The following is a 21,000-nucleotide window of genomic DNA, read 5'->3' as shown; positions in this document are numbered from 1 at the left end:
GCAATACTTCCAAGGCAATTTTGCAGTTTCATAATAAGTGTGGTGTGAAAGAGTCCTCTTATGTTTTCCTCCCAGATGGCGGGAGACTCTGGTCATGCCCAGTTGTTTACTCCGGGTGGCTTATACACAGGCCTCAGCTCCTTATTTCTTGCAAGAGAGACCTTTCTGTTTGTGGACCTTCTTAAGTCCCTTCTCATAGGGGATCAAAAGGAAAGTTAAATGTCCAGCACACCGGAGAATAACTTCTTCCCAGAGCCCCTCAAAGGGGAAGAAGGGCCAGCAGTACCTTCTTACTTCAGAGGCCATCTGCACAGCAGTTTTTGAGAAGTCATTCTGGCTGGCTGCTGAATCAGGCTCACTCTGTCAGGCTTTCCCTGGGAGTTCACCGCACTCCCCGTAGGGTCAGGGTAGAGATCTCCTCCTTGATGGGAGTTTTCCCATGGCTCCAGGAGTAGCTTCAGCAGTCTCTTGCTCAGGCTGATTTCTCTCCCCAGTTCACTGCAGTTTCCTCCTTTTTAAAATCTGCCTCCCTACCATACATGATTGATGGGGCCAGAGCAGTGGGACTGGCCCTGTGTGCAGGGCCTATCTGGCACCTGCCTCGTCACGGTGGGGTTTATACACCCGGTCACAGTAACTAGAGATTAGTAGTGAGTACAGATAGTTTGAACATCTTCTAATACCTCATGCTAGCCAAAAAAGCAAGTAAAAGCAAGTGTGTTCTGTGCTTGTCTCTTAGTGACACATTTTTTAAAAGTAGAGGTTGTATATGAATGGAATCGCAAGCCTATATTTATACTTTCATAACATGTACAGTTAGCTATTCAAGTGCCCCATGCAGAACTAAGCGGAGGGATTCCTTGAGAGAGGCTGAAAAGATTTTGTTTATTTAAAACTTTAAAACAGCACTGTCACAAATGCACAAAGATCAGGATGATCAGAGACCTCAGGATCCTGAACAGGAACTTGGAACAATTTACAGCTTGTGTGTGTTGTTTTGGAGAAGGGGTCTCAAACTCAATTTACCTTAGTGCCAGTGCCCATCCTCAAATCCTCCCAGCGGGCCAATAATGTCACCGAAGATGGTGTTCAGAAAAGAAAACGTTTATATTGTATTGTTTTATTTTGAATTTCTTAGAAATAAGAAAACTGTCATACAATTTTATACCGTTCTTTGCCTGCCAGAGAGTTTTTAATGTTTGCCAGTTTTTAATGTTTGCTTCTGTTCTGTCAGTTTGTTGAGGTTTGGCCTCAGTGACTGAGCAGTTGAAACCTTCAGAATTGCAGCCAGGTGTACATCAGATAGTTGTGTTCAGTGTTTTGACCTGTTTGTATTCATTGTGGAAAAAAGTGATGTTGCTTCCTTGGCTGACTCTGCCCAGCAACTAATGATGCTGCCTCTGCCCAGCTACTAGTGTCTCTGTTCCTCTCCCCCAGCCAATGGGAGCTATGGGGGACGGCACCTGCAGCAGAAATTGCCGGCAGCATGTCTGCATGGTAGGGTGACCAGACAGCAAGTGTGAAAAATCGAGGCGGGGGTTAGGGGTAATAGGTGCTTATATAAGACAAATCCCCAAATATCAGGACTGTCCCTATAAAATCGGGACATCTGGTCACCCTACTGCATGTGTCTCTCCTCTGTGGACTGCACTGGGGTGGTTCTCGAGCTGCACATGCCCGCAGGCTGGTACTTTGAGACCCCTGGTTTGGGGTTTCTGTAAGCAACGCAAAATGTACTGTACTCTGGTTTCACATTTCCATTGGGTTAGTTGTGTGACATTTATAGTATAGATCACTGTATATGCAGCAACCAAGTAGCAATATGTGCAAATGGTAAATATTATTTTGCTGGAGTGCCAAGTAAACAAACTGCTAAATTGTGAAGTAGCATTCAATTTCTGTTTTTCTCTTGGGGATAGAAGCAATATGTTAACTTTAATGAGGCGTGTGCTAAAAGAAAGAGACTAATAATATTTGTTAGAGCCAGGCATAGCACTTGTAGGAATGGAAACTTCCCCTGTCCTCTTTTTAACATCCCCAGACTGTAAATGAATTGCATGAATGTGTTCATGCTGTGACTTTATGTTCACTTTTATCTGCTGCTGGCTGCAAATATGCCCTTAATTCAAAACATTCTATTAATTTTAAAGTGCCCAGAGCAAAAAAAATGCCTAGGCAGGGCTTCGTGATTGCAATCCCAAACATCTGGATTGAAACAGGCTGGTTTTCAAAAAACTTTTAATCTTTATTTTAAGAGGCCTAGCTCATGTAAAAAACCACCACATTGTGATAGTACAATGCTTGCACTTCTAGATTAACTGCCCTCCATTAGTACTGTTTGTATCTGACTCCTCTGTAGTAAGATTATGACCTCTGGAAAGCTGATAGGATTGCAGTATCTTAATAGAGGTCTAAATAAATAAAATTAACCTCAGTCCTTGAACTGCTGTTTTCTCTCAGGGACTGGGACTAGTGAGTAGAGCTGCCAATCAAAAGGCTACTTTAGTTTTTAGTAGACATTTGTCAGCATCTCTACTTTGAGACCATGAAATTCATGTCACTTGAGTCCAAATTTAGACAATTTGAACCCACATTTCTCTAAGCCACCACACTACTTTGGTCGTCACTGTGTTTGTTTACTAGTGCCCATATTATTGTCTCAGCAATATTCTCTCTCTAAGGTATAACGTTCCTGCCTGGATTTTACTCTCTCACCCTTCTGCACTCATTTTTGCACCCAGAATTTGGGGTAGGTAGAGCGTTCTTCAGTTCAGGATTTTGGTTCAGACCCATTTCTACTAATGTATTTTATTCTCATAGCGATTTTTAAAGATAATAGTTTTCTCTGACAAGACAGGTCGTTTGCGTAGCAGACAGAGGCACTGTATATAACACAGTGTATTTTTCTCAAACAGGATTTGCAGGCACAAGACAGAGCTCACCGAATAGGTCAGCAGAATGAGGTTCGGGTTCTGAGGCTGTGCACTGTTAACAGTGTGGAGGAGAAGATACTTGCTGCTGCCAAGTATAAACTGAATGTGGACCAGAAAGTTATTCAGGCCGGCATGTTCGATCAAAAATCTTCAAGTCATGAACGGAGAGCTTTTCTACAGGCTATATTGGAGCATGAGGAAGAAAATGAGGTACTGTACTTGGAATTTTGTTTAAGTACTCAAAAAAGGGGAAAAGTTGTTTTCAAAGTAAATTGGCTAGAATGTAAGAATATGAGGCATATTCAAAGAAACCAGGCCCAGTTTGCAAATTTGGCTTCCAGGTACTGCATTTGGGTGGTCAAATTATCACATGGGTACCTATAATGCTAATCAGAGCACTTCAGTTCAGAACTAGATTGTAACTTACATTCCTTCCCCTCCTTCATGAAGATAGGGAAGTAGACATCCTGTAACGACAGGCTATGCTTTTCAAATGTAGGTGTCTAAGGTGTCCATAGTTAAGGGCCTAAATAGCCTAATTTTCAAAAGTGCTGAGAACCAACAGCTTTTCATGTTCATGAATACAGGACCGTGCCTCTGCCCATAGCAGCTATGGGCAGAGGCACGGTCCTGTGTTCCTGAACAGAAGTAACAAACCCTACCTTCATGTGTTCCCAGAGTGAGCCAGCAGAATAGCTCTCCTCCTTTCTGCAAGACACTAGAGTGTGATACTTTGTCACATTGAAGCTTCAAGATATTCCAGAGCATTTTGTAAATTTTCTTGTCAGCATTGCATCCACAACGGCCAATGAGTTGCCACAAAAAGCTTCCACAACTTTACTTTTAACTGACAGAAGTGTAATAGTAAATTAGAAGAAAGTTGTCTCTGCTCCCACCCCATACCCTTTTGAATTGTGGCAACAGAGTGGAGGTAACCTTATTCCGCTCTTCCCTTTAAGTAGCTTAGTAACCACTGCGCACACTAACAGAACTCTGTACAAATACTAGATCCGTGACACTTTTTCAAATAATTCCATTCTGCCGTGACTTCTTCACCACCAAAAAACAATAACCTCCTACATGGTCAGAGACTGTAGGGCTCTAAAAGCCTAAACTGTCCCTTTTAAATATTCTTACTAGCTTCTGAGTATGGGTTGTACTTGAGTAAAGAGCATTTCCTATATTCTTTGCTTTCATTAACATGCAAGTATGGTTCTCCAGGAGGCCTCATGATTTCTCAAAGGTCAGGGAAATTACTTCTTGAATAATTAGACTTTGTTTAATAAACTGTTATCAATGGTACATTGATTATATACCACTTAGAAAAAGCTAATATGTCATTAAGCGGGAGTGGTTTTTTTGTGGGAGTTGTCAACAAACTGATTACATAACAGATGTGAAAGGGGTTGCACACAATGACATTGTTTTGTTTAATAATCCTTTGTTTTCTTTTTTCAACTCAACAGTGCAATTTTTGTTTGGTTTAACTCACAGTGAAGTAACAATATAGTAGTCACCCAGTCAATAGCATCCACCAAAGACACTAAAACTAATATGAATAGAGTAGATTGAAACCAATAGAAATCTTATAGTAGGGGGTTGGGTTTGGCTGCATAGCTGGCTTCCTGGATATGCTTCGTTTGACAGATGACCCTTCGAGCAACCAATTACATAAAAATCGCCGCCTTATTCATTAAGCACAGTTGTGTACATCTTTGTTCTAGGTTTGCTTACAGTATCTCTGAGTCATTTTTTAAAATAACTAATTAATACTAGAAATTACCGTCAACAATTAATATCTTGTTTTAAAAATAATCTACCTAATATGTTTTTGTGTGAAGATACTATATATCATCTGTGTTTGCTACACTTACTTCCTTTTACTAACAGAAATTCTAGTAACTAGTAATCCACCACTGTGCAGGTTACTGTCCATAAAGAGTCTAATTCTAAAGTCCTTATTAATTCTGAAATTTGAGACGAAAATCAGTACAAGTTTTGTGTGTGTGTGTGTGCGCGTTAGCTTTTTAACCATCCCACAATACATACATTTTCTCATTATGATAACCTCTCGCGTATCATGTAACAGCAACTATTAACACGTACCTGCAACTGTTTATAATATTACTCAAAAAGCAGGTAAGCTTAATAGTAAAATTGAGGTTTGTAAAGTACTGTGGTAGGAAACCAGGTCTGATAGCACGGAGGTTAGAACTTCTTGGGCTCTGCTTATGTTGTGTTATAGACAGTATCGTGAGATGAATAAAGTCAGTCTTGCTGTGAGGTTGTATTCAGTTTCAGTCTTTACTGGCGTGTAATTTGCTGTTTGAACCAATTGGTCTAAAGCCAAAAGAGAGATGAAATTGTAAAGAAGTTCATTCACAAAACTATGCTGGGCTAGGTTATAGTTTTGATGGATTTTTTTAAATAATCTAGTTTATTGATGATGTAGTTACAGATATGAAGATTGCAAATGTGTTTCTAGAGTATTTTGTTGAGTTGTGTATAATCTCTAGAACATAACTGGGTAACCTGAAATCTTTATCAGAATTGCTCATTGACCACTCATGCCAAAGACTTTCCTCAAGTGAATTTTGTAAGATTATCCAACCTTCCTCTTTCTTAGGCTTTTTCTTGCTGCCTATGAATAAAAATCAGAGGGATAAAAATTGAATTGCAATTTCAGTTGAAATTATTTTTGGGTGGATGTAATCTCACAAAATATTGTTTGGGCCCAGCACAATATCATTATGTTACGATTTGGCTTATGCAATGAGTTTGTCTTGCGGGATAAACTTTTAAAGGCTGCAATCATAGGAGGAAGGAGGCTGGAAAACAGTTACGTTCAGTTAAATAACTGCTGTAGCAGTTGTCCATGCAGACTTAAACTTATTGTGACTATAGCCAAACATCTGATACATACGGGGGCATATCCTCGGCTGGTGTAAACTGTCATAGCTTCGTTAGCTTCAATAGAGCTAAGACAATTTATACCAGCTGAGCATCTGCCTCATGGACTCTTTTTTTGCAAACTTTCCTTCAAATGTTCTTTTTGTTTTGTTTTGTTCTAAATTATTATTCCTTTTCTGTAAAGAAGTTCTGGTTGGTTCTGATTTTATTAATAATCACTTTGACCAAGGAACCTGCAGCTGTTAGGCATTAGTACTAAAAGAGTGAGGTACACAGCAGCTGCCCAGTCCCTCAGGGTTAAGAGTCTGTCACATAAACAGAAATCTTAGACAAATGCAGTTGGCGTACATACACACTGTAAAATGTGTCAGCAAGCTTTAGAAAAAGAACTGAATGAGTAGTTACCTGAGTCCATAATGAAAATACGTATGTTATCATAATGAAAAAAATACTTGTTTTAATTGAATAGTTCAGATCAATTCACAATTAATAAAGAAGGTGGAGTGGGGGGCAGAACAGTAAATTGCCTTTCCCTATATTAACATAATTAAGAGGGAAAATGATAATCTGATGTAACAACATATAGTCTGTCCCCTTTAAAGAATAAGAGGGTCAGGACTAATCCATCCTATTCCATGACATGGCCCCTGTAAGGAATATGTGTTTAAGGGAGCAACAGACAAACTGTTGAATGGTGGCTAGGTGGTGATCAAGGAGCTACCTCCTGGACATGATAAAAACCCAGCTGGTAGTTGACTCTGGGGGAGAGAGAAGAGAGGCTCCATGAACCAGAGCTGGAACCTGGATACTGTGGGCTGGGGAAGCTGGCTTGAAACATTATACAGCCCCAGAAGGGATATTTTAATGGGGGAGGAGGGTTTGGGCCCCAGGGGTCAAAGGAAACTGTATATTTATAGTATCAGAGGGGTAGCCGTGATAGTCTGGATCTGTAAAAGCAGCAAAGAATCCTGTGGCACCTTATAGGCTAACAGACGTTTTGGAGCATGAGCTTTCGTGGGTGAATACCCACTTCGTCAGATGTAATACAGTCTGTTACTGTAATATCTGGAAAATATACAGGGAATGGATGTTTTAATAAGAGCCCAAACTACAGTCCAATACTTAACAGTAGTGATTGTGTAAGTACTTAGAACAGTGGTTTTCAACCTGTGATCAATGGATCCCTGGGAGTCCGCAGACTGTCTCTAAGGTGTCTGTGAAAGGTGACTTTTATGAAAATAAAGTTTCAGATCCCAGAAAAGACCTTCCATTTTTCTAATCAATCAAAAGTATGTGAATACCGCCACCTACAGTCAAAACCCAGAAGTGTTGTTATTAGCATAGAAGCCCACAGTGTAGTGCCCTTTCTCATGCTGCGTCAATCGCTATGCCAAGCATGCACAACATTTATAGTTAAATTCTGTCGAGCCAGTTTTCAGTCTGAGACTTCTATGGTAGGGGCTGTGGACCACAGGTTGAATTTCCAAAGGGTCTGCACCTCCAGCTGAAATTTCTTTCGAGGTCTACAAATGAAAAAAGATTGAAAACCACTGATTTAGAAAATAACATTTGGGTAGGACATCGACTTTAACTTTTTCTCTTTTTAGTCTGGTACTGAATGCTTCCTTATGAGTACGAACCTCAGAAACCTCCCCTCCCCAAGTCAATATCATGGCATAATGAATTGGCTTACATCATAACAAGTGTTAAACTTCCTGCATTTCTCAGTCAGTGTGTAATAATCTTTTAAAATATTGATCTTAACTGTATTTAATCAAATTTTCACAAGGACCATTCCCAAAATGCTACCATAAAATATATTGAGCAAACCTAAGGTTGTATCATTAGACACTCAGAAGTCAGGAAATGCTGAAGTTTATGCACGCAACTTAAATTCTGCCACTTGTGCATGTTCACATAAGTACAGACTTGAATTATATGATCACACACTGTTTCTCAAATTTTACATATATTCATACAACAACTTCCATGGTCTGAAATATATTAAACTCAGTGGCACTCCTCCCATGCATAAAATGACACACAGTGTTGGCAAGACTGGGGAAAGCTGAGATGTAGTCTGGGAATTCCTAGAAATCGGTCATTGAAAATCTTATCCTTGGAAAATTTCCACCAAAATGTTGCATATGTCATTTAAGTGCCATTTACTGTATACTTCTCCTATAAATCACTTTCATGGATTCTCTTTCTGTCATAAACAGAATCTACTTTAAACCATCTTGTAGTTCTGTATATCTGTAGACATTGGGGGGGGAGGGGGAGGACTACAATAAAATTAAACAAAACTTTGAGAAATAGTGTGTCATTGTGAATTCAAAACTATTGTAATGTATACACATGGAAGCAGAGTTAAGGTTTGTCTTTGGTAGATCCTGAGGTTTTGAGTGTAACTAAAACGTTGCATAGTTATCTTAACATAAGTCTTTGTTTGTGTGTATGGTTTGGGTTTTTTGTTTTGTGATTATTTTTTTTTTCCACTCTCAAACCTCTCTTCTCTCCCCCTTTTTCTGCCACCCAAATTGCTCAGACTTTGCACTAACAGTTCCCTTTGTGCAGAGAATAAGCATGAAGAACTTCAGACCAAAAGATGAAAGTTATGAGTGACTGAAACTGAGCTGAGAATGGAAGCTACTGGGCAACATGCACTGCACTGGTCACCATATCTCCCATTGTAACTACCTGGAAACATTTAATTAAAAAAAAAGACAATCTCTTTCCTATTTCAGCTGAGACTACCCAAAAAACAAAAAAAGAAAAAAGAAAAAAAAAAGACTTATACAGATGATGATTAACACCAGAACCGTTTTGTCTTGCAGATATGGATTTGAAGGCTTAATAAAATGCAAATACCAAATAATTTCTTAATGTATATGAGTGACCTAATTCATATACCCAGAGCTAAGCACACAGCATCTATATGTGGGACCCTTTCACAGTTGCAGTAGTAGCACTGTGCTCCATGTGTGTGGTAATTTTCTATTAATGGTATCCCTAAATTTACCACCACAGCTATTTTGTATTTTAATTGCCCCTTCACTTCTGTGGTCCTATTCAGTACAGCGTAGGGCTCACATCACTGCTGATTTAAAGAAGATAAATTTGAGGGATGTGGATATATTATGGCAGAAAGGAAGCATTTATTGCATCTTAATACTTCCTTGCTTATGAAGGTAGTTTCCATGGGCAGTGGTGCTTTTAGGTTCCTATTTTGTGCCTAGAACAGGGGTCATCAACCTTCAGCATGCGGCCCATCAGGGTAATCTGCTGGGGGGCCATGAGACATTTTGTTTATGTTGACCATCTGCAGGCACGTGTCCTCCCCCCCTGCCCCCCTATCCCCACTCCAGCTCCCAGTGGCTGCAGTTTGCCGTTCCCGGCCAGCGGGAGCTGCAGGAAGTGTCTTAAAGCTGTTTAAGGTCACAGATCGGAATCGAACAATATTTCATAGCTTCATTTTCCATCTGTGACATTGTAGGCAAAACTAACGTTCAATACAAGTGTGTTTATCTATGCTAGTGTCCTTGTTCTGGATGTTGCAGATGGAAACTATGACTGGAAGGGTTGTTGCTAAATGCGCAATTTTTGATAGCAATGCCATTGGATTAAATACTGGCTTTTCCAAGGTCCGGGAAGGAAATTGGACCTACTTCCTGTTGAAGGAACTCTGTAGTTGTTACCAGCTCAGCCATGAAAGTGCATAAGGTGTAAACATACTTTTTAATTTTATTTTTAAACATACCTCTTTTGAAAGCTACCATGTTGAAAGCTCTTGAGAATTATGTCGTTTCTTTGGAGAACAGGTATAGCAGGGGAAGTGCAAGCTTCATTCACAGTGCTCTGCGAATGTTCTGCCAGTTTGACTCTGAGGAGCCATCTTCATCTGTAAGAGGGTAGTTTGGGCTCCAAGCCTGTTCAGTCTGTGGCCTCTCCTCTGAGACCGCTATTAAGGTTGCCAGTTCTGATGTGGAGACTTGTCAGCCAGTAAGTGGACTTAGAACACCAACATCTTTCACAACAATAAATACGTTTAGAGAGAGAACTGAGCACTATAGAGCCTGATCATGCTGAAAGTGGGTGTTGTGACTGTACAGAAGTAGAACGTGTTGAATGGAATACTAGATTCTAGATTTATTTTACCAGTGAACAGTGTTTGGGTTTGGTTTTTTTGTATGTTTCTATAAAACTTTAAGTTAGAACTTGTGATGGGGCTTTGGATTAAAGAAATAAAGTTTGGCCAGTTCTTTTTTCTGTGATTAGCAATACTGTTGTGTTAGCATTCTCCTTCTTCAGGCTTGCTAAGGCAGCAAAGAGAGCATGGGAGAGAAGTGACATCTCTGGGGAGTCCATGAAGAGAATATTGTACATTAGCAAAAGGGAAATATCTACATTAACTGAAAAAACAAGATGTGCTTGTGACCCAGGAAAACCACAAACCAAAATTTCCTGGTTGTGCATTTGCTCATTTCTTCATACTACACTTATGAAGGTGGTAATAAGTCTCACATGCGTCTTTAATGAAGTCAAGCCTCGGTTTCCTCAGAGTGGCCTATCAGCTAGAGGCTTTCAGTTTTTGTTTTAATTTGAGTGTTTCCCATGTGTCATCCTTGGGGAGAAGAAAGGTCACGGCAGCACTGACCTGGTAAGAACGGATGCGTCAGAGCAGCCACTGCTTTGCATGTCCATAAATCTTTTTCTCTCTGTCACTAGGAAGAAGATGAAGTTCCTGATGACGAGACTCTGAATCAGATGATTGCGCGACGTGAAGAGGAATTTGATCTCTTCATGGTAAGGGCATTCTGATAATAAGTAGTACAGCTTCTTCCGTAGTCCTTTCCTGTTAACACTTTCTTGCTAGAGCTGCTACTCTCTTGGGATTCAAACTATAGAATGGTATTTTGAGAGAGGGAGGAGCATTTACTTATTTTGCTCCCTATTTGAAAGAGAATGTAATCTCCATTGAAGAGGGAGCAGCTTCACTGGATGACTAAAAAGAGGTAACTCCTGAAGAGAGGTAAGGTGAAGTAGTATCTGCTGCATTCTAACTCATACACTATAAGGGAAAGAGGATTCAGAGTTGCCTTGGAAGAATTCAGACAGTACATATCAGCTGGTCACTATTTCTGGCTTTGATTTTTTGACACTATTCATTTTTAAATGGCTCTACTCATGTTGTGGTCTGCTGGGTTTCTGCCAGGGGCAAATACAATAGTTTAACCAGTGGTATGTTAGGAGCTTATGGTGGTGCTCTTTTCTTCTATCATTAGTTGGGGTTGTCACAGAGTGATGTCAAAGGTTCACTTTGCCTTGTCTGCACTGAGAAAGTTTAGCAATTCTTTAAGCAGGACGAGATAATACAGAGGTACAAATGCCAGCATCTGGTCTACATTAGCACTTCCATCATTGTTAGTAGCAGGAAAGCTGTGCTGCTGGGTGAATTGCTAAGAAGTCTGCCTAAGCACAGCTATTGGATTTGCCATTTTGCGAGCATCCAAGGCAGGGATTGCTGAAGGGAGTCTCCACACCTTCACACGCAAGGGCCTGCCACAACCCCAGACCCTGTGTTCATGCAGCCCCTGGAGCACACACCCAAAAGGGGGAAGTGTGGAGGTGGGATCATTGCACTCTGCCCCACCTGTATTGGGGGAGCGAGTAGGCCACAGCATTTCCTAAAATGTTGACAGACAGAGAGACACATATCCGGAAAGCTGGGAGGGACTGTAGTAGCTTGAGAGACAATCCCTGAGATAGTACAGCTGCACACCACCTCTTGCTCAGGGATGTGCCTTAAAGCACTGTACACAAGTGTGAATTGTCACTTGTACCAAACTTCAGATGGCAGAGGCAACATTTCCCCCATGTGGCAATGCATCATATTGCTATTAAACTGCCAGCCCAGCCCTGCTATGCTCTGCTGAACGTTGCCAGTGAAGCATTTAAGACTTGAAAGAAGTGATATATGTGAGAATGGGTCTGTTCAGGAGTTCTCTGTCATTTAAATATTCCCACAATAGGAGTCAGATGTGAAGAGTTTGGCAGGCCAGGAACCAAGAAGAGAATGTTTGATTTGCCAGCACTGCTAGTCAAGTTTATAGTTACACAACATGGTAATAAACTAAATGGCTCCTTCCCGCTCTCCATCACAGATACACATTTTTGTATACCTGGTGCAATTTCCTGCTGCTCCTGTTGTGTTCAAGCTGAGTAGCTGACCTTACAAGATATATGGTGATTGATGTGGGTGCTGTTGTATCAGAGATAAAGACTGAAATTTCAATATCTATTTTTCACTGTGCAACACAAGCAGATTTGTTGTCTGAAACAGCTTCTTAATTCCAGCAGCCCAGAAGGAAGGAGCCAGAATGCAGGTTGAACCTCATTGTTGAATTCATGGCTAACTCCAACAAGGTTTTGAAGCTTTCTCTATTTGGAGTAAGCTTGAGCATCATCACAAAACAACCAATAAGGAGGGGATCAGGAGTAATGACAGTTTTGACATTGTTTGTGCTTAAATCATGCTATTAATGCACCTGAAAACCTCTAAGGGAAAGTAGGGTGAGTTAATTTAAATCAAGGCTATTTAAATCACTGATTTAAATCACCAAGTGAAAAGCCTCGATTTAAATCATCAGTTTTAATCAACTTTCCCACTTCACTTATTTTCTAAAGAAAGGTACATTCTTATTGGTTAATATAACCATGAAAATGTGTTAATTTACAGCTAAAATAGAATCCATTAGTTACCTTGGTACCGCTGCCAACTTCAGGGCTGACACAGCTTCCAACTCCAGAAACAACAGGGGCATACTTGGTGCCGCTGGAACTGTGTCCACCATCGGCAGCAGCTCCTTCGTTATTCTGGGCTACAAATGAGTCAGAGCGGTCGCTCACACGCTCAGGGTTGGCTCCACCTTTATCCCCTGAAGGCCAGGACTCTTTGGTGTCCAGAATGGAACCTTCTGCCTCTCACTCTACATCACCTGACATGCAGCAGGGGCTGTTCATGGAGAACTATGGGTACCAGGATAGGTGCTTGTCTCGTGCTCGGGCTGTGGGGCCCCAGCCTGGCACCTACTGGCCACCTATGCCCTATCCATGCCAGTGGTCCCATGGAATGTGTGGGATGCTCCTCAGTTGCAGAAGTCCCACTCCTCATCTCACTTAAAGGTGAGATCAATGACCAGGTCTGTGGCAGTGACCGTCAATCTGGCACTGGCCCAGGCACAGATGATCCTTTACCTTGTCGAGCCACCAGAGTCATTCCATAGAAGTCCCTCAGTCCTGGAGCATGATCCAACTCTGGTGGAGTTAACCAATTCATCTTTGTTCCCAAATGATTCAGTAGTGCCTGCCTCTTCCTCCCCTTTGGTACTGGAGGATTTCAAGGTGTACCAAGACCTTTTGCAATGTGTGGCTGCTTCCCTGGGTATTCAAGCAGAGTTCCTGCAAGAGAACACTCACAAGTTAATGGATATCCTGCAGCTGTCTGTCCCGGGAGAGCTGACTCCCTATTAACGATGCATTCCTTGAGCCTGCAAAAGTCCTCTGGAGCATGCCAGCTTTGTTACCACTTGCAAAACATTACATGGAATACTGCTACTTCATTCCGGTGCAGGGATTTGAAGGTTTTTACTCTCATCCAGCCCCAAATTCCCTGGTTGTAACTGCAGTGAACAAAGAGCTTGGCAGGGCAGTGTTAAATCTATTCCCAAGGATAAGGACTCTAAACAAATGGACCTGATGGGCAGGAAGGTTTATACTTCCTTTTCCTTGCAAAGGCAGATAGCTAACCAGCAGGCTGTCCAAATATGACTTTATGAACTGGCCAGCTCCAGATATGACTCCAAATATAAGGCAGATAGCTAACCAGCAGGCTCTCCAAATATGACTTTATGAACTGGCCAGCTATCTCTAAATTTGCAGACCAACTGCCCAGAACACCGAGAGAGGAATTTGGGGCATTTGTCACCAAAGGCTGCTTGGTGACTTCACTGCAGTCCATGCTGGATGTCGCAGATACTTTGTCCAGAGTGATGGCCTTGGCAGTGACCATGAGAAGGGCTTCCTGGCTGTAGAATTCAGGCATTGCTCCCGATGTGCAGCAGGCCATAGAGGATTTGCCTTTCAATGGCCAAGCGCTGTTGTGGGAAAGACGGACAAGAGACTCTATTCCATAAGAACTCAGACACTACCCTACAGTCCTGTACATGCTAGTGGCGCAGAGGTGACACTATGATGGTCAACAGCGGCAGCAGCAGTATCGTCCGCAGCACATATCTGAGCAGCCTTTTCCTCTCTGAGATAATGCAAGTACCCCAGAAAAGAGTGTAGATTCTCTAGGACAGGGGTTCTCAAACTGTGGGTTGGGACCCCAAAGTAGGTCGCAACCCTGCTTTTCTGGGGTAGTTGCATGATCTTGGGGCGGAAAGGCTACTGAGATATGTGCTGCAGGTAGTATTGCTACTGCTGCCGCCATTGTTGACCACTGTAGTGGCACCTCTGCACCACCAGCATGTACAATAGCCAGGACTCTTGTTATACTTGCTGGGGCCCGGGGTCGAACCTACCACCTGGGGCTGAAGCCAAGCCAAGGGTTTCAGCCCTGGGCTGCAGGGCTTAGGTTACAGGCCCCCTGCAGGGGCTGAAGCCCTGGGCTTCAGGTTTGCCCCACTACCTCCAGCTTGGGGTGGTGAGGCTGGAGCTTTGACTTTGGCACCCCCATCTAGGTTGGTGGTGCTCAGGCAGGCGCAGGCTACAGTCCCACCTCCTGGGGTCGCGTAGTAATTTTTGTTGTCAGAAGGGGGTTGTGGTGTAATGAGATTTGAGAACTATTGCTCTAGGACAAGAGAGTCAGGTCCTGTGTTTGGACAGTCCACACACCCTCCCAGCACCCATTTTGATGCGTTGGGCCAGAGCAGTATTCTAGTCACTGCTACTTTCTCCCTGTCTACTCTTTTTGGGCACATTCTGGCCTGCTTTCACAATGCTTGGGGCTCATTCACCACTGACAGCTGGGTCCTAAGCAGCATCAGATCAGGCTGTGCTATCCAGTTCTTCTCCATCACTCCCCTCAGCCTTTCTCCTCGTTCCTTTTCAGGGACACCTCTCATAAGATACTGCTCTGGGCGCAAATTTCTCTCTACTGGCTTAGGGAGTGCTGGAGGAGGTTCCACTAGAACACCAGGGTCACTTCTTCTATTCCCAGCAATTTCAGGTGTCCAAATTCAAGGGAAGAGTAAGACCCATCTTGACCTTTGTGGCCTCAACAAGTATCAGATACATGAGGTTCTGAGTGGTGATTCTATTGACTGTTCTCCCTGTGTTGTCCATGAAGACTGGTTTGTTTCTCTGGACCTCCAGGACGCCTACTTTCATATGACAATTTTGCTGTACCACAGAAAATTCCTTTGATTCATTATAGCGAAGTGCCATTTTCAGTATATGGTGCTTCCATTGGTCCTCTCTTCTGCTCCTTGGGTTTTTACCAAGTGCATGATCATCGTGATGGCATATCGCAGAAAGAAAGGAATCCACATCTTCCAATATCTGGAATACTGGTTACTGAGGGGTAGTCACAACAAGAAAGATCTTGCTCATGTCAGTGCTACACTGCCCTTGCTCCGACCTGGCTGTTTTTAGGTGATTCTCCACATTAGCCTCAGTGTGCAGTCTCAGCCTTCCGCGGCAGTTCAGATATGCATATGGCTCTTGGTCCATATGTCCTCTTGCACACAGATGGTCCAGTTTGCAAGGCTGCATCTTTGCCCACTCCAAATGTGGCTCAGGACAGTTTACTGTATGACTGTTCACACCTTGGACAGATTGATCTGTCTTCCTCAACTGGTCCTGGACTTCCTGCAGTGGTGCATGTGTCCAGAGCATGTTTTGCCAGGGTGTTCCCTTTATCCAGCACTTAACCTAACACATCTGTTGTCACTGATGCTTCCCTTATAGATTGGGGAGCAAACTGGGGGCTGCTGATAGTTCAGGGTGTGTGGTCAGAGCAAGAGTCATCACTGCATATCAACATGCTGGAGCATTGGGCCATATACAATGGATACCACACTTTTCTGGACCATATTAGTGGTTCAGACACTTACTGACAATACCTCTATGATGTATTATGTGAACAAGCCATGGGGAGCATGCCCCAGGATGCTTGGCCTTGACACAATTAGTTTGTCTCAGTCCTGCATTGAGGAGAGTATCACTCCTATAACAGACCACTTGCGTATAGTCCAGAATCATCTCGCGGACCATCTCAGCAGAAATTATTCCAAGTCACTTCTGGTCTCTGAAGACAATCATCCTCCAGGTCATTGTCACAGCTTGGGGCATGCCAACAGTCAATCTGTTTGCTACAAGGGACAACAGGAAAGGTCACCTGTTCTGCTCTTGACGTGGCCTCACTCTGATGCTTTCTATTTCAGCTGACATTCAGCTCTTGTGTGTGCTTTTCCCCCGATCCTGATCATCCCACAGGTCATCCTCAAGCTGAAAGCAGATTGGGCCAAGTTCATTCTCATTGCCCAAGCATGGCCAAGGCCTGTGCTGGTTCTCTGACTTTCTCACACTGTCGTTTGAGCTTCCCATACCCTTTCTTCTCAATCCTGACCATCTCACAGAGAATCACGGTGACACATTACATTTCACAGTGAAGCTGCTTCATGGCTAAATGAGAAGGAAGAGGGTGTTCAGTGACTGTTCAACAGATTCTACTCAGCAGTAGAAATGCCTTTACCTTGACCTCAAAAGTTGAATGTATTCCCCCATATTCTTTCTTTATGTAGAAAAGCAGCCTTCTATTCAAAGTTTTTGATAGAAGCTCATGGATTCAGCATTTTTTTTATTTAAATGTTTTAAGAGGTTATAATAAGTTTAGACCAACACATTTTGTATTAAATTCAGATTTGAGTTAAAGTTTATTTTTAAAAAGAAAAACTTATAATTAAATGTATTATAATTTAAATAACAGATCCAAAATGTGATTTCAGTAATAAAAATCAGATTCTCTTTTTAAAAAATTCATCAATTTTTATCTGCTGTGATGGGAAGTAAAGAGCTGACACTAAGGCCTGGTCTACACTGGGGGATAGAGGGTGGATTGATCTAAGATATGCAAGTTCAACTATGAGAATAGCGTAGCTGAAGTCGACGTATCTTAGATTGACTTAGAATCACTTACTTTGTGTCCTCACGGCGTGGGACTGACAGCCACCACTCCCCCGTCAACTTTGCTTCTGCCTCTTGCTGAGCTGGAGTTCAGCAGTTGATGGTAGAGCAGTCGAGGATCGATTATCGCGTTTACACTACACGCGATAAATCAATCCCTGATAGATAGATCACTACCCACCAATCCGGCAGGTAGTGTAGACGTACCCTAAGTGTTAGACGTCTGGAAATAAAGTTAACACATCCTTCAAAACCCAAGGAGTTAAGCCAAGCGTTAGTGGATAGGAAATGCTTTATTGTTAATAAAATAACTTATTATAGGTAGACACATTGAAATGCGGTTCTAGTCTGAAAAGTTCTGCTCATATTAGCATTGGGGATGAGGGTTCCATGTTTGCTTTCTCAGTAATTTTAATATCAGGTATACCCTGTTAACAAGGAAAAAGTTGTTTGTTTTCTGTCAGCCAGCCCTGTATACTCAGCCTTGAGATCTCAGTCAAGTTGGGAAGACGAAGGTATTCTTAATCATAGAATCATAGAATCGAGGTCAGAAGGGACCATTATGATCATCTTGTCTGACCTTCTGCATAATGCAGGCCACAGAATCTCACCCACCCGCTCCTGTATCAAACCTGTGTCTGAGCCACTGAAGTCCTCAAATCATGGTTTAAAGACTTCAAGCTGCAGAGAACCTTCCAGCAAGTGACCCGTGCCCAAGGCTGCAGAGGAAGGTGAAAAAACCCCAAGGGCTTCTGCCAGTCTGCCCTGGAGGAAAATTCCTTCCCGACCCCAAATATGGCAGTCAGCTAAACCCAGAGAGAGTGAATCAGATCCTCCCATCAGGCCTCTCTTTGGTTAGGACTAAACAAGCCAAGCTCTTCGAGTCTCCTTTCATATGACAGGTTTTCATCCTCGGATCATCCTAGTAGCCCTTTCTCTGAAACTGGTTCCAGTTTCAGTTCATTTTTCTTAAACATGGCGACCAGAACTACACAACAGTATTCCAGATGAGGCTCACCAGTGCCTTGTACAATGATACTAACATGTCCTTATATCTCTACTGAAAAATACCTCGCCTGATGCATCCACAAGACCGCATAGCTTTCACAGCCATATCACATAGCGGCTCATAGTCATCCTGTGATCAACCAGTACTCGAGGCCTTCTCCTTCTCTGTTACTTCCAACTGATGCCTACCCCAGCTTATAACAGTAGTTCTGTTATTAATACCCTAACTGCAACAACCTTGCAACTTTTCATATTAAATTTCATCCTATTACTTACTAACCCAGTTTACAAGGTCATTCATAGATCTCCTGTATGATATCCCGGTCCTCTCTGTATTAGCAATACCTCCCAGCTTTGTGTCATCCCAAACTTTATTAGCCCAACCCACTTTTTGTGCCAAAGTCCAGTAATAAAAAGATTAAATAAGATTGGTCCCAAAAACCAATCCCTGAGGAACTCCAGTAGCAACCTCCTCCAGCCTGACAATTCATCTTTCAGTTTGACGCCCTGTAGTCCCCACTTTAACCAGTTTCTTATCCACCTTTCAATTTATGTATTGATCCCATCTTTTCCAAAGTTAGCTAATAATTCCCCATGTGGAACCATATCAAATGCCTTACTGAAATCGAGGTAATTAGATTCACTGCATTCCTTGTGAAAAAAATCTGTTACCTTCTCCAAAGAAAGGAGATCAGGCTGGTTTGGCACAATCCCCTTTTTGTAAAACCATGTTGTATTTGTCCCAATTGCCATTGACCAAATGTCTGACACTTTTTCCTTCAAAATATTTCCAGGACCTTGCATACTACAGATGTCAAACTGACAGGGCCTGTAGTTGCCACGGATCACTTTTCCCCCTTCCTAAAGATAGGAACTATTTAGCAATTCACAAGTATACCGGACAGACCCTAGTTTACAGATTCATTAGAAATACTGCTAAACAAGGCTTGCAATTTCATGCCAAATTCCTTTAATATTCTTGGATGAGAGATTATCTGGCCTCCTGGGAGATCGTCCGAAAAGCTGTCGACGTTTCGGCATACCTCGGATGTGGTAATATCTACCTCCATATCCTCATTCCCATTTGTCATCCTACCATTATCCCTAAGCTCCTCATTAGCCTTATTAAAGACTGAGGCAAAGTATTTGATATTGGGCCATACTTAGATTATTCTTAACCTCCATTCCATCTTCAGTGTTTAGCAGTCCCACCACTTCTTTCTTTGTTTTCTTCTTATTTATATGGCTATAGAACCTTTTACTATTGGTTTTAATGCCCTTTGCAAGACTGAATAGAGATGGGAGTTGATTGATTTAGCAAGAAGGCACCATTTGTACACTCTGTTTTCAGATTATAACTGTTCCTTGGCCTAAATCCTCATATGCAGCTGAAGAGCGTACAAAACCATCCAGGAAAGGATGTGCAAAAGTGGCTTTTGCTTTCCTGATTAGGGCCAATTGTGTTCCAGGTCAGCCCTCCAGCATAACTCAGAGAAACCTGAAGGGGCTGATGTGGCAGCTAGTGATCAGTGAGATGTAAAGAAGCTGCAGCCACATTACTTTCCTGGCCATGCCTCCTGTGCTGGCAGTGGTGCACAGGGTCATAGAAGCAACTTTGCAAACAAAATGAGCCTCTTGCATTGGTGTGATTCTCTCATAATCAGTGACACAAGAGTACATCTGTGCCCAGCCACATTGCATCCCAGTATCAGGCCTTTATGTTGAAAATATTCTTTGTACTGGTATTAAGTAAGAATACAGCCAAGTTTACAGCCAAGTCGTTAACGCCAGAAAACAAGATATTTGTGGCTGAGATATTCTTACCTTATTCATAAATACTTCTCTGTAGTATACTATTACTGTAGCATGTCTTATAAACATTTCTGTATGCTGCAATAATCAGTGGAATGCCTCTCCTCCTGTTTATCCCATAATTCTATCCTTTTAGAATCTTTTCAACTCCTTATTCCACACACAGGTAGCGCTGTCTGCCAGAGGCTCAGCACATGAATTCCAAACAGACCCACCTGTTGGGTCTTTGAGATTTACTATAAGCCTCCCTACTCCACCTGGATCTTCTAGTCAGTAGCAGGAAGCACTTCCCATTTCTAAGCCAAGAAGTATTGCATTTAATCCTCCTTCAGTGTTCAGAGTAAAGATTTATAGGCAGATTTCAAGGCAAATGCTTGCTTTGTGTTTGAAAGGTAGTAATGAATTGAAATTCTTTCTTGCTTTTGGGTGCTTACTTATAATTCTGGCAGACACTGGTATTTAAAGGACTTGTATGTATGGACAAATAAAAAGAAATCCCAGCATTTTGTCAGGTTTCTTTTCAGACATGGCATTAGATATTAAAGAAATTGCCTACGGCAGCGATTCTTAAACTGGAGTTTATGGACGGCAAGGCGTCAGCTGGAAATTTTATTTTTAAAAAAATAATAATAATACTAATGCCAAAGTAGTACTGATTGGAGTTCTGTCCAGCCTTCAAGACAGGTGTCTGTGAAACTAAATGACTGGATCTCTGCATTCTCTCTATATCAGTTTCAGTTTACTATAAATAAGCTCTTGTCTAGGGTCACCTTCAGTTATTTCCAGTTATTTAACATTCAAAATTCATTCCCCTCCCTTTCATCCACCCACTACAACTGCTCCTAAATCTGATCAAAACCTACCTTGAATTTAGGGAGGAGAAACAACACAGAGGGAAAGGAAGCTTTCTACTTAAACTGGAGTAACTCGGGCCCCATCAAGTGCTTTCAAGCACATCTGTGCCGTGACTCAACAATGATAGAATTATGTGTTTTCCTTCCCTTTTCACAGGCACCCAGTGGCATGGTGTCACTGGATGCGTAGTGATAGTTAACAATTGTGAATATTGTGGACAACCTCTAACCCACATCTATTATTGACTTTTCTTGTCACTTGCTGCAAGGCATAGCAACCTTATTTTCTGGTT

General features: G+C 42.1%; 1 protein-coding gene across 6 annotated transcripts in view; it reads left to right on the top strand.

The window, feature by feature from the left end:
* The window catches only part of SMARCA2 (SWI/SNF related BAF chromatin remodeling complex subunit ATPase 2), a 188,923-nt gene that overhangs the window by 108,344 nt on the left and 59,579 nt on the right, over positions 1-21,000 (top strand). For all 6 annotated transcript variants that reach the window (XM_032801831.2, XM_032801829.2, XM_075067264.1 and 3 more), the window contains 2 exons: positions 2,916-3,143; positions 10,572-10,649. In XM_032801831.2, the coding sequence (XP_032657722.1) occupies positions 2,916-3,143; positions 10,572-10,649 (306 nt within the window). The remainder of the gene's footprint in view (positions 1-2,915; positions 3,144-10,571; positions 10,650-21,000) is intronic.

Source organism: Chelonoidis abingdonii, chromosome 6 (assembly GCF_003597395.2).
Source record: "Chelonoidis abingdonii isolate Lonesome George chromosome 6, CheloAbing_2.0, whole genome shotgun sequence".
In the NCBI taxonomy this organism is placed as follows: Eukaryota; Metazoa; Chordata; order Testudines; family Testudinidae; genus Chelonoidis; species Chelonoidis abingdonii.
Note: the sequence above shows the minus strand (reverse complement) of the source record. Positions and strands in the feature narration are given on the sequence as shown.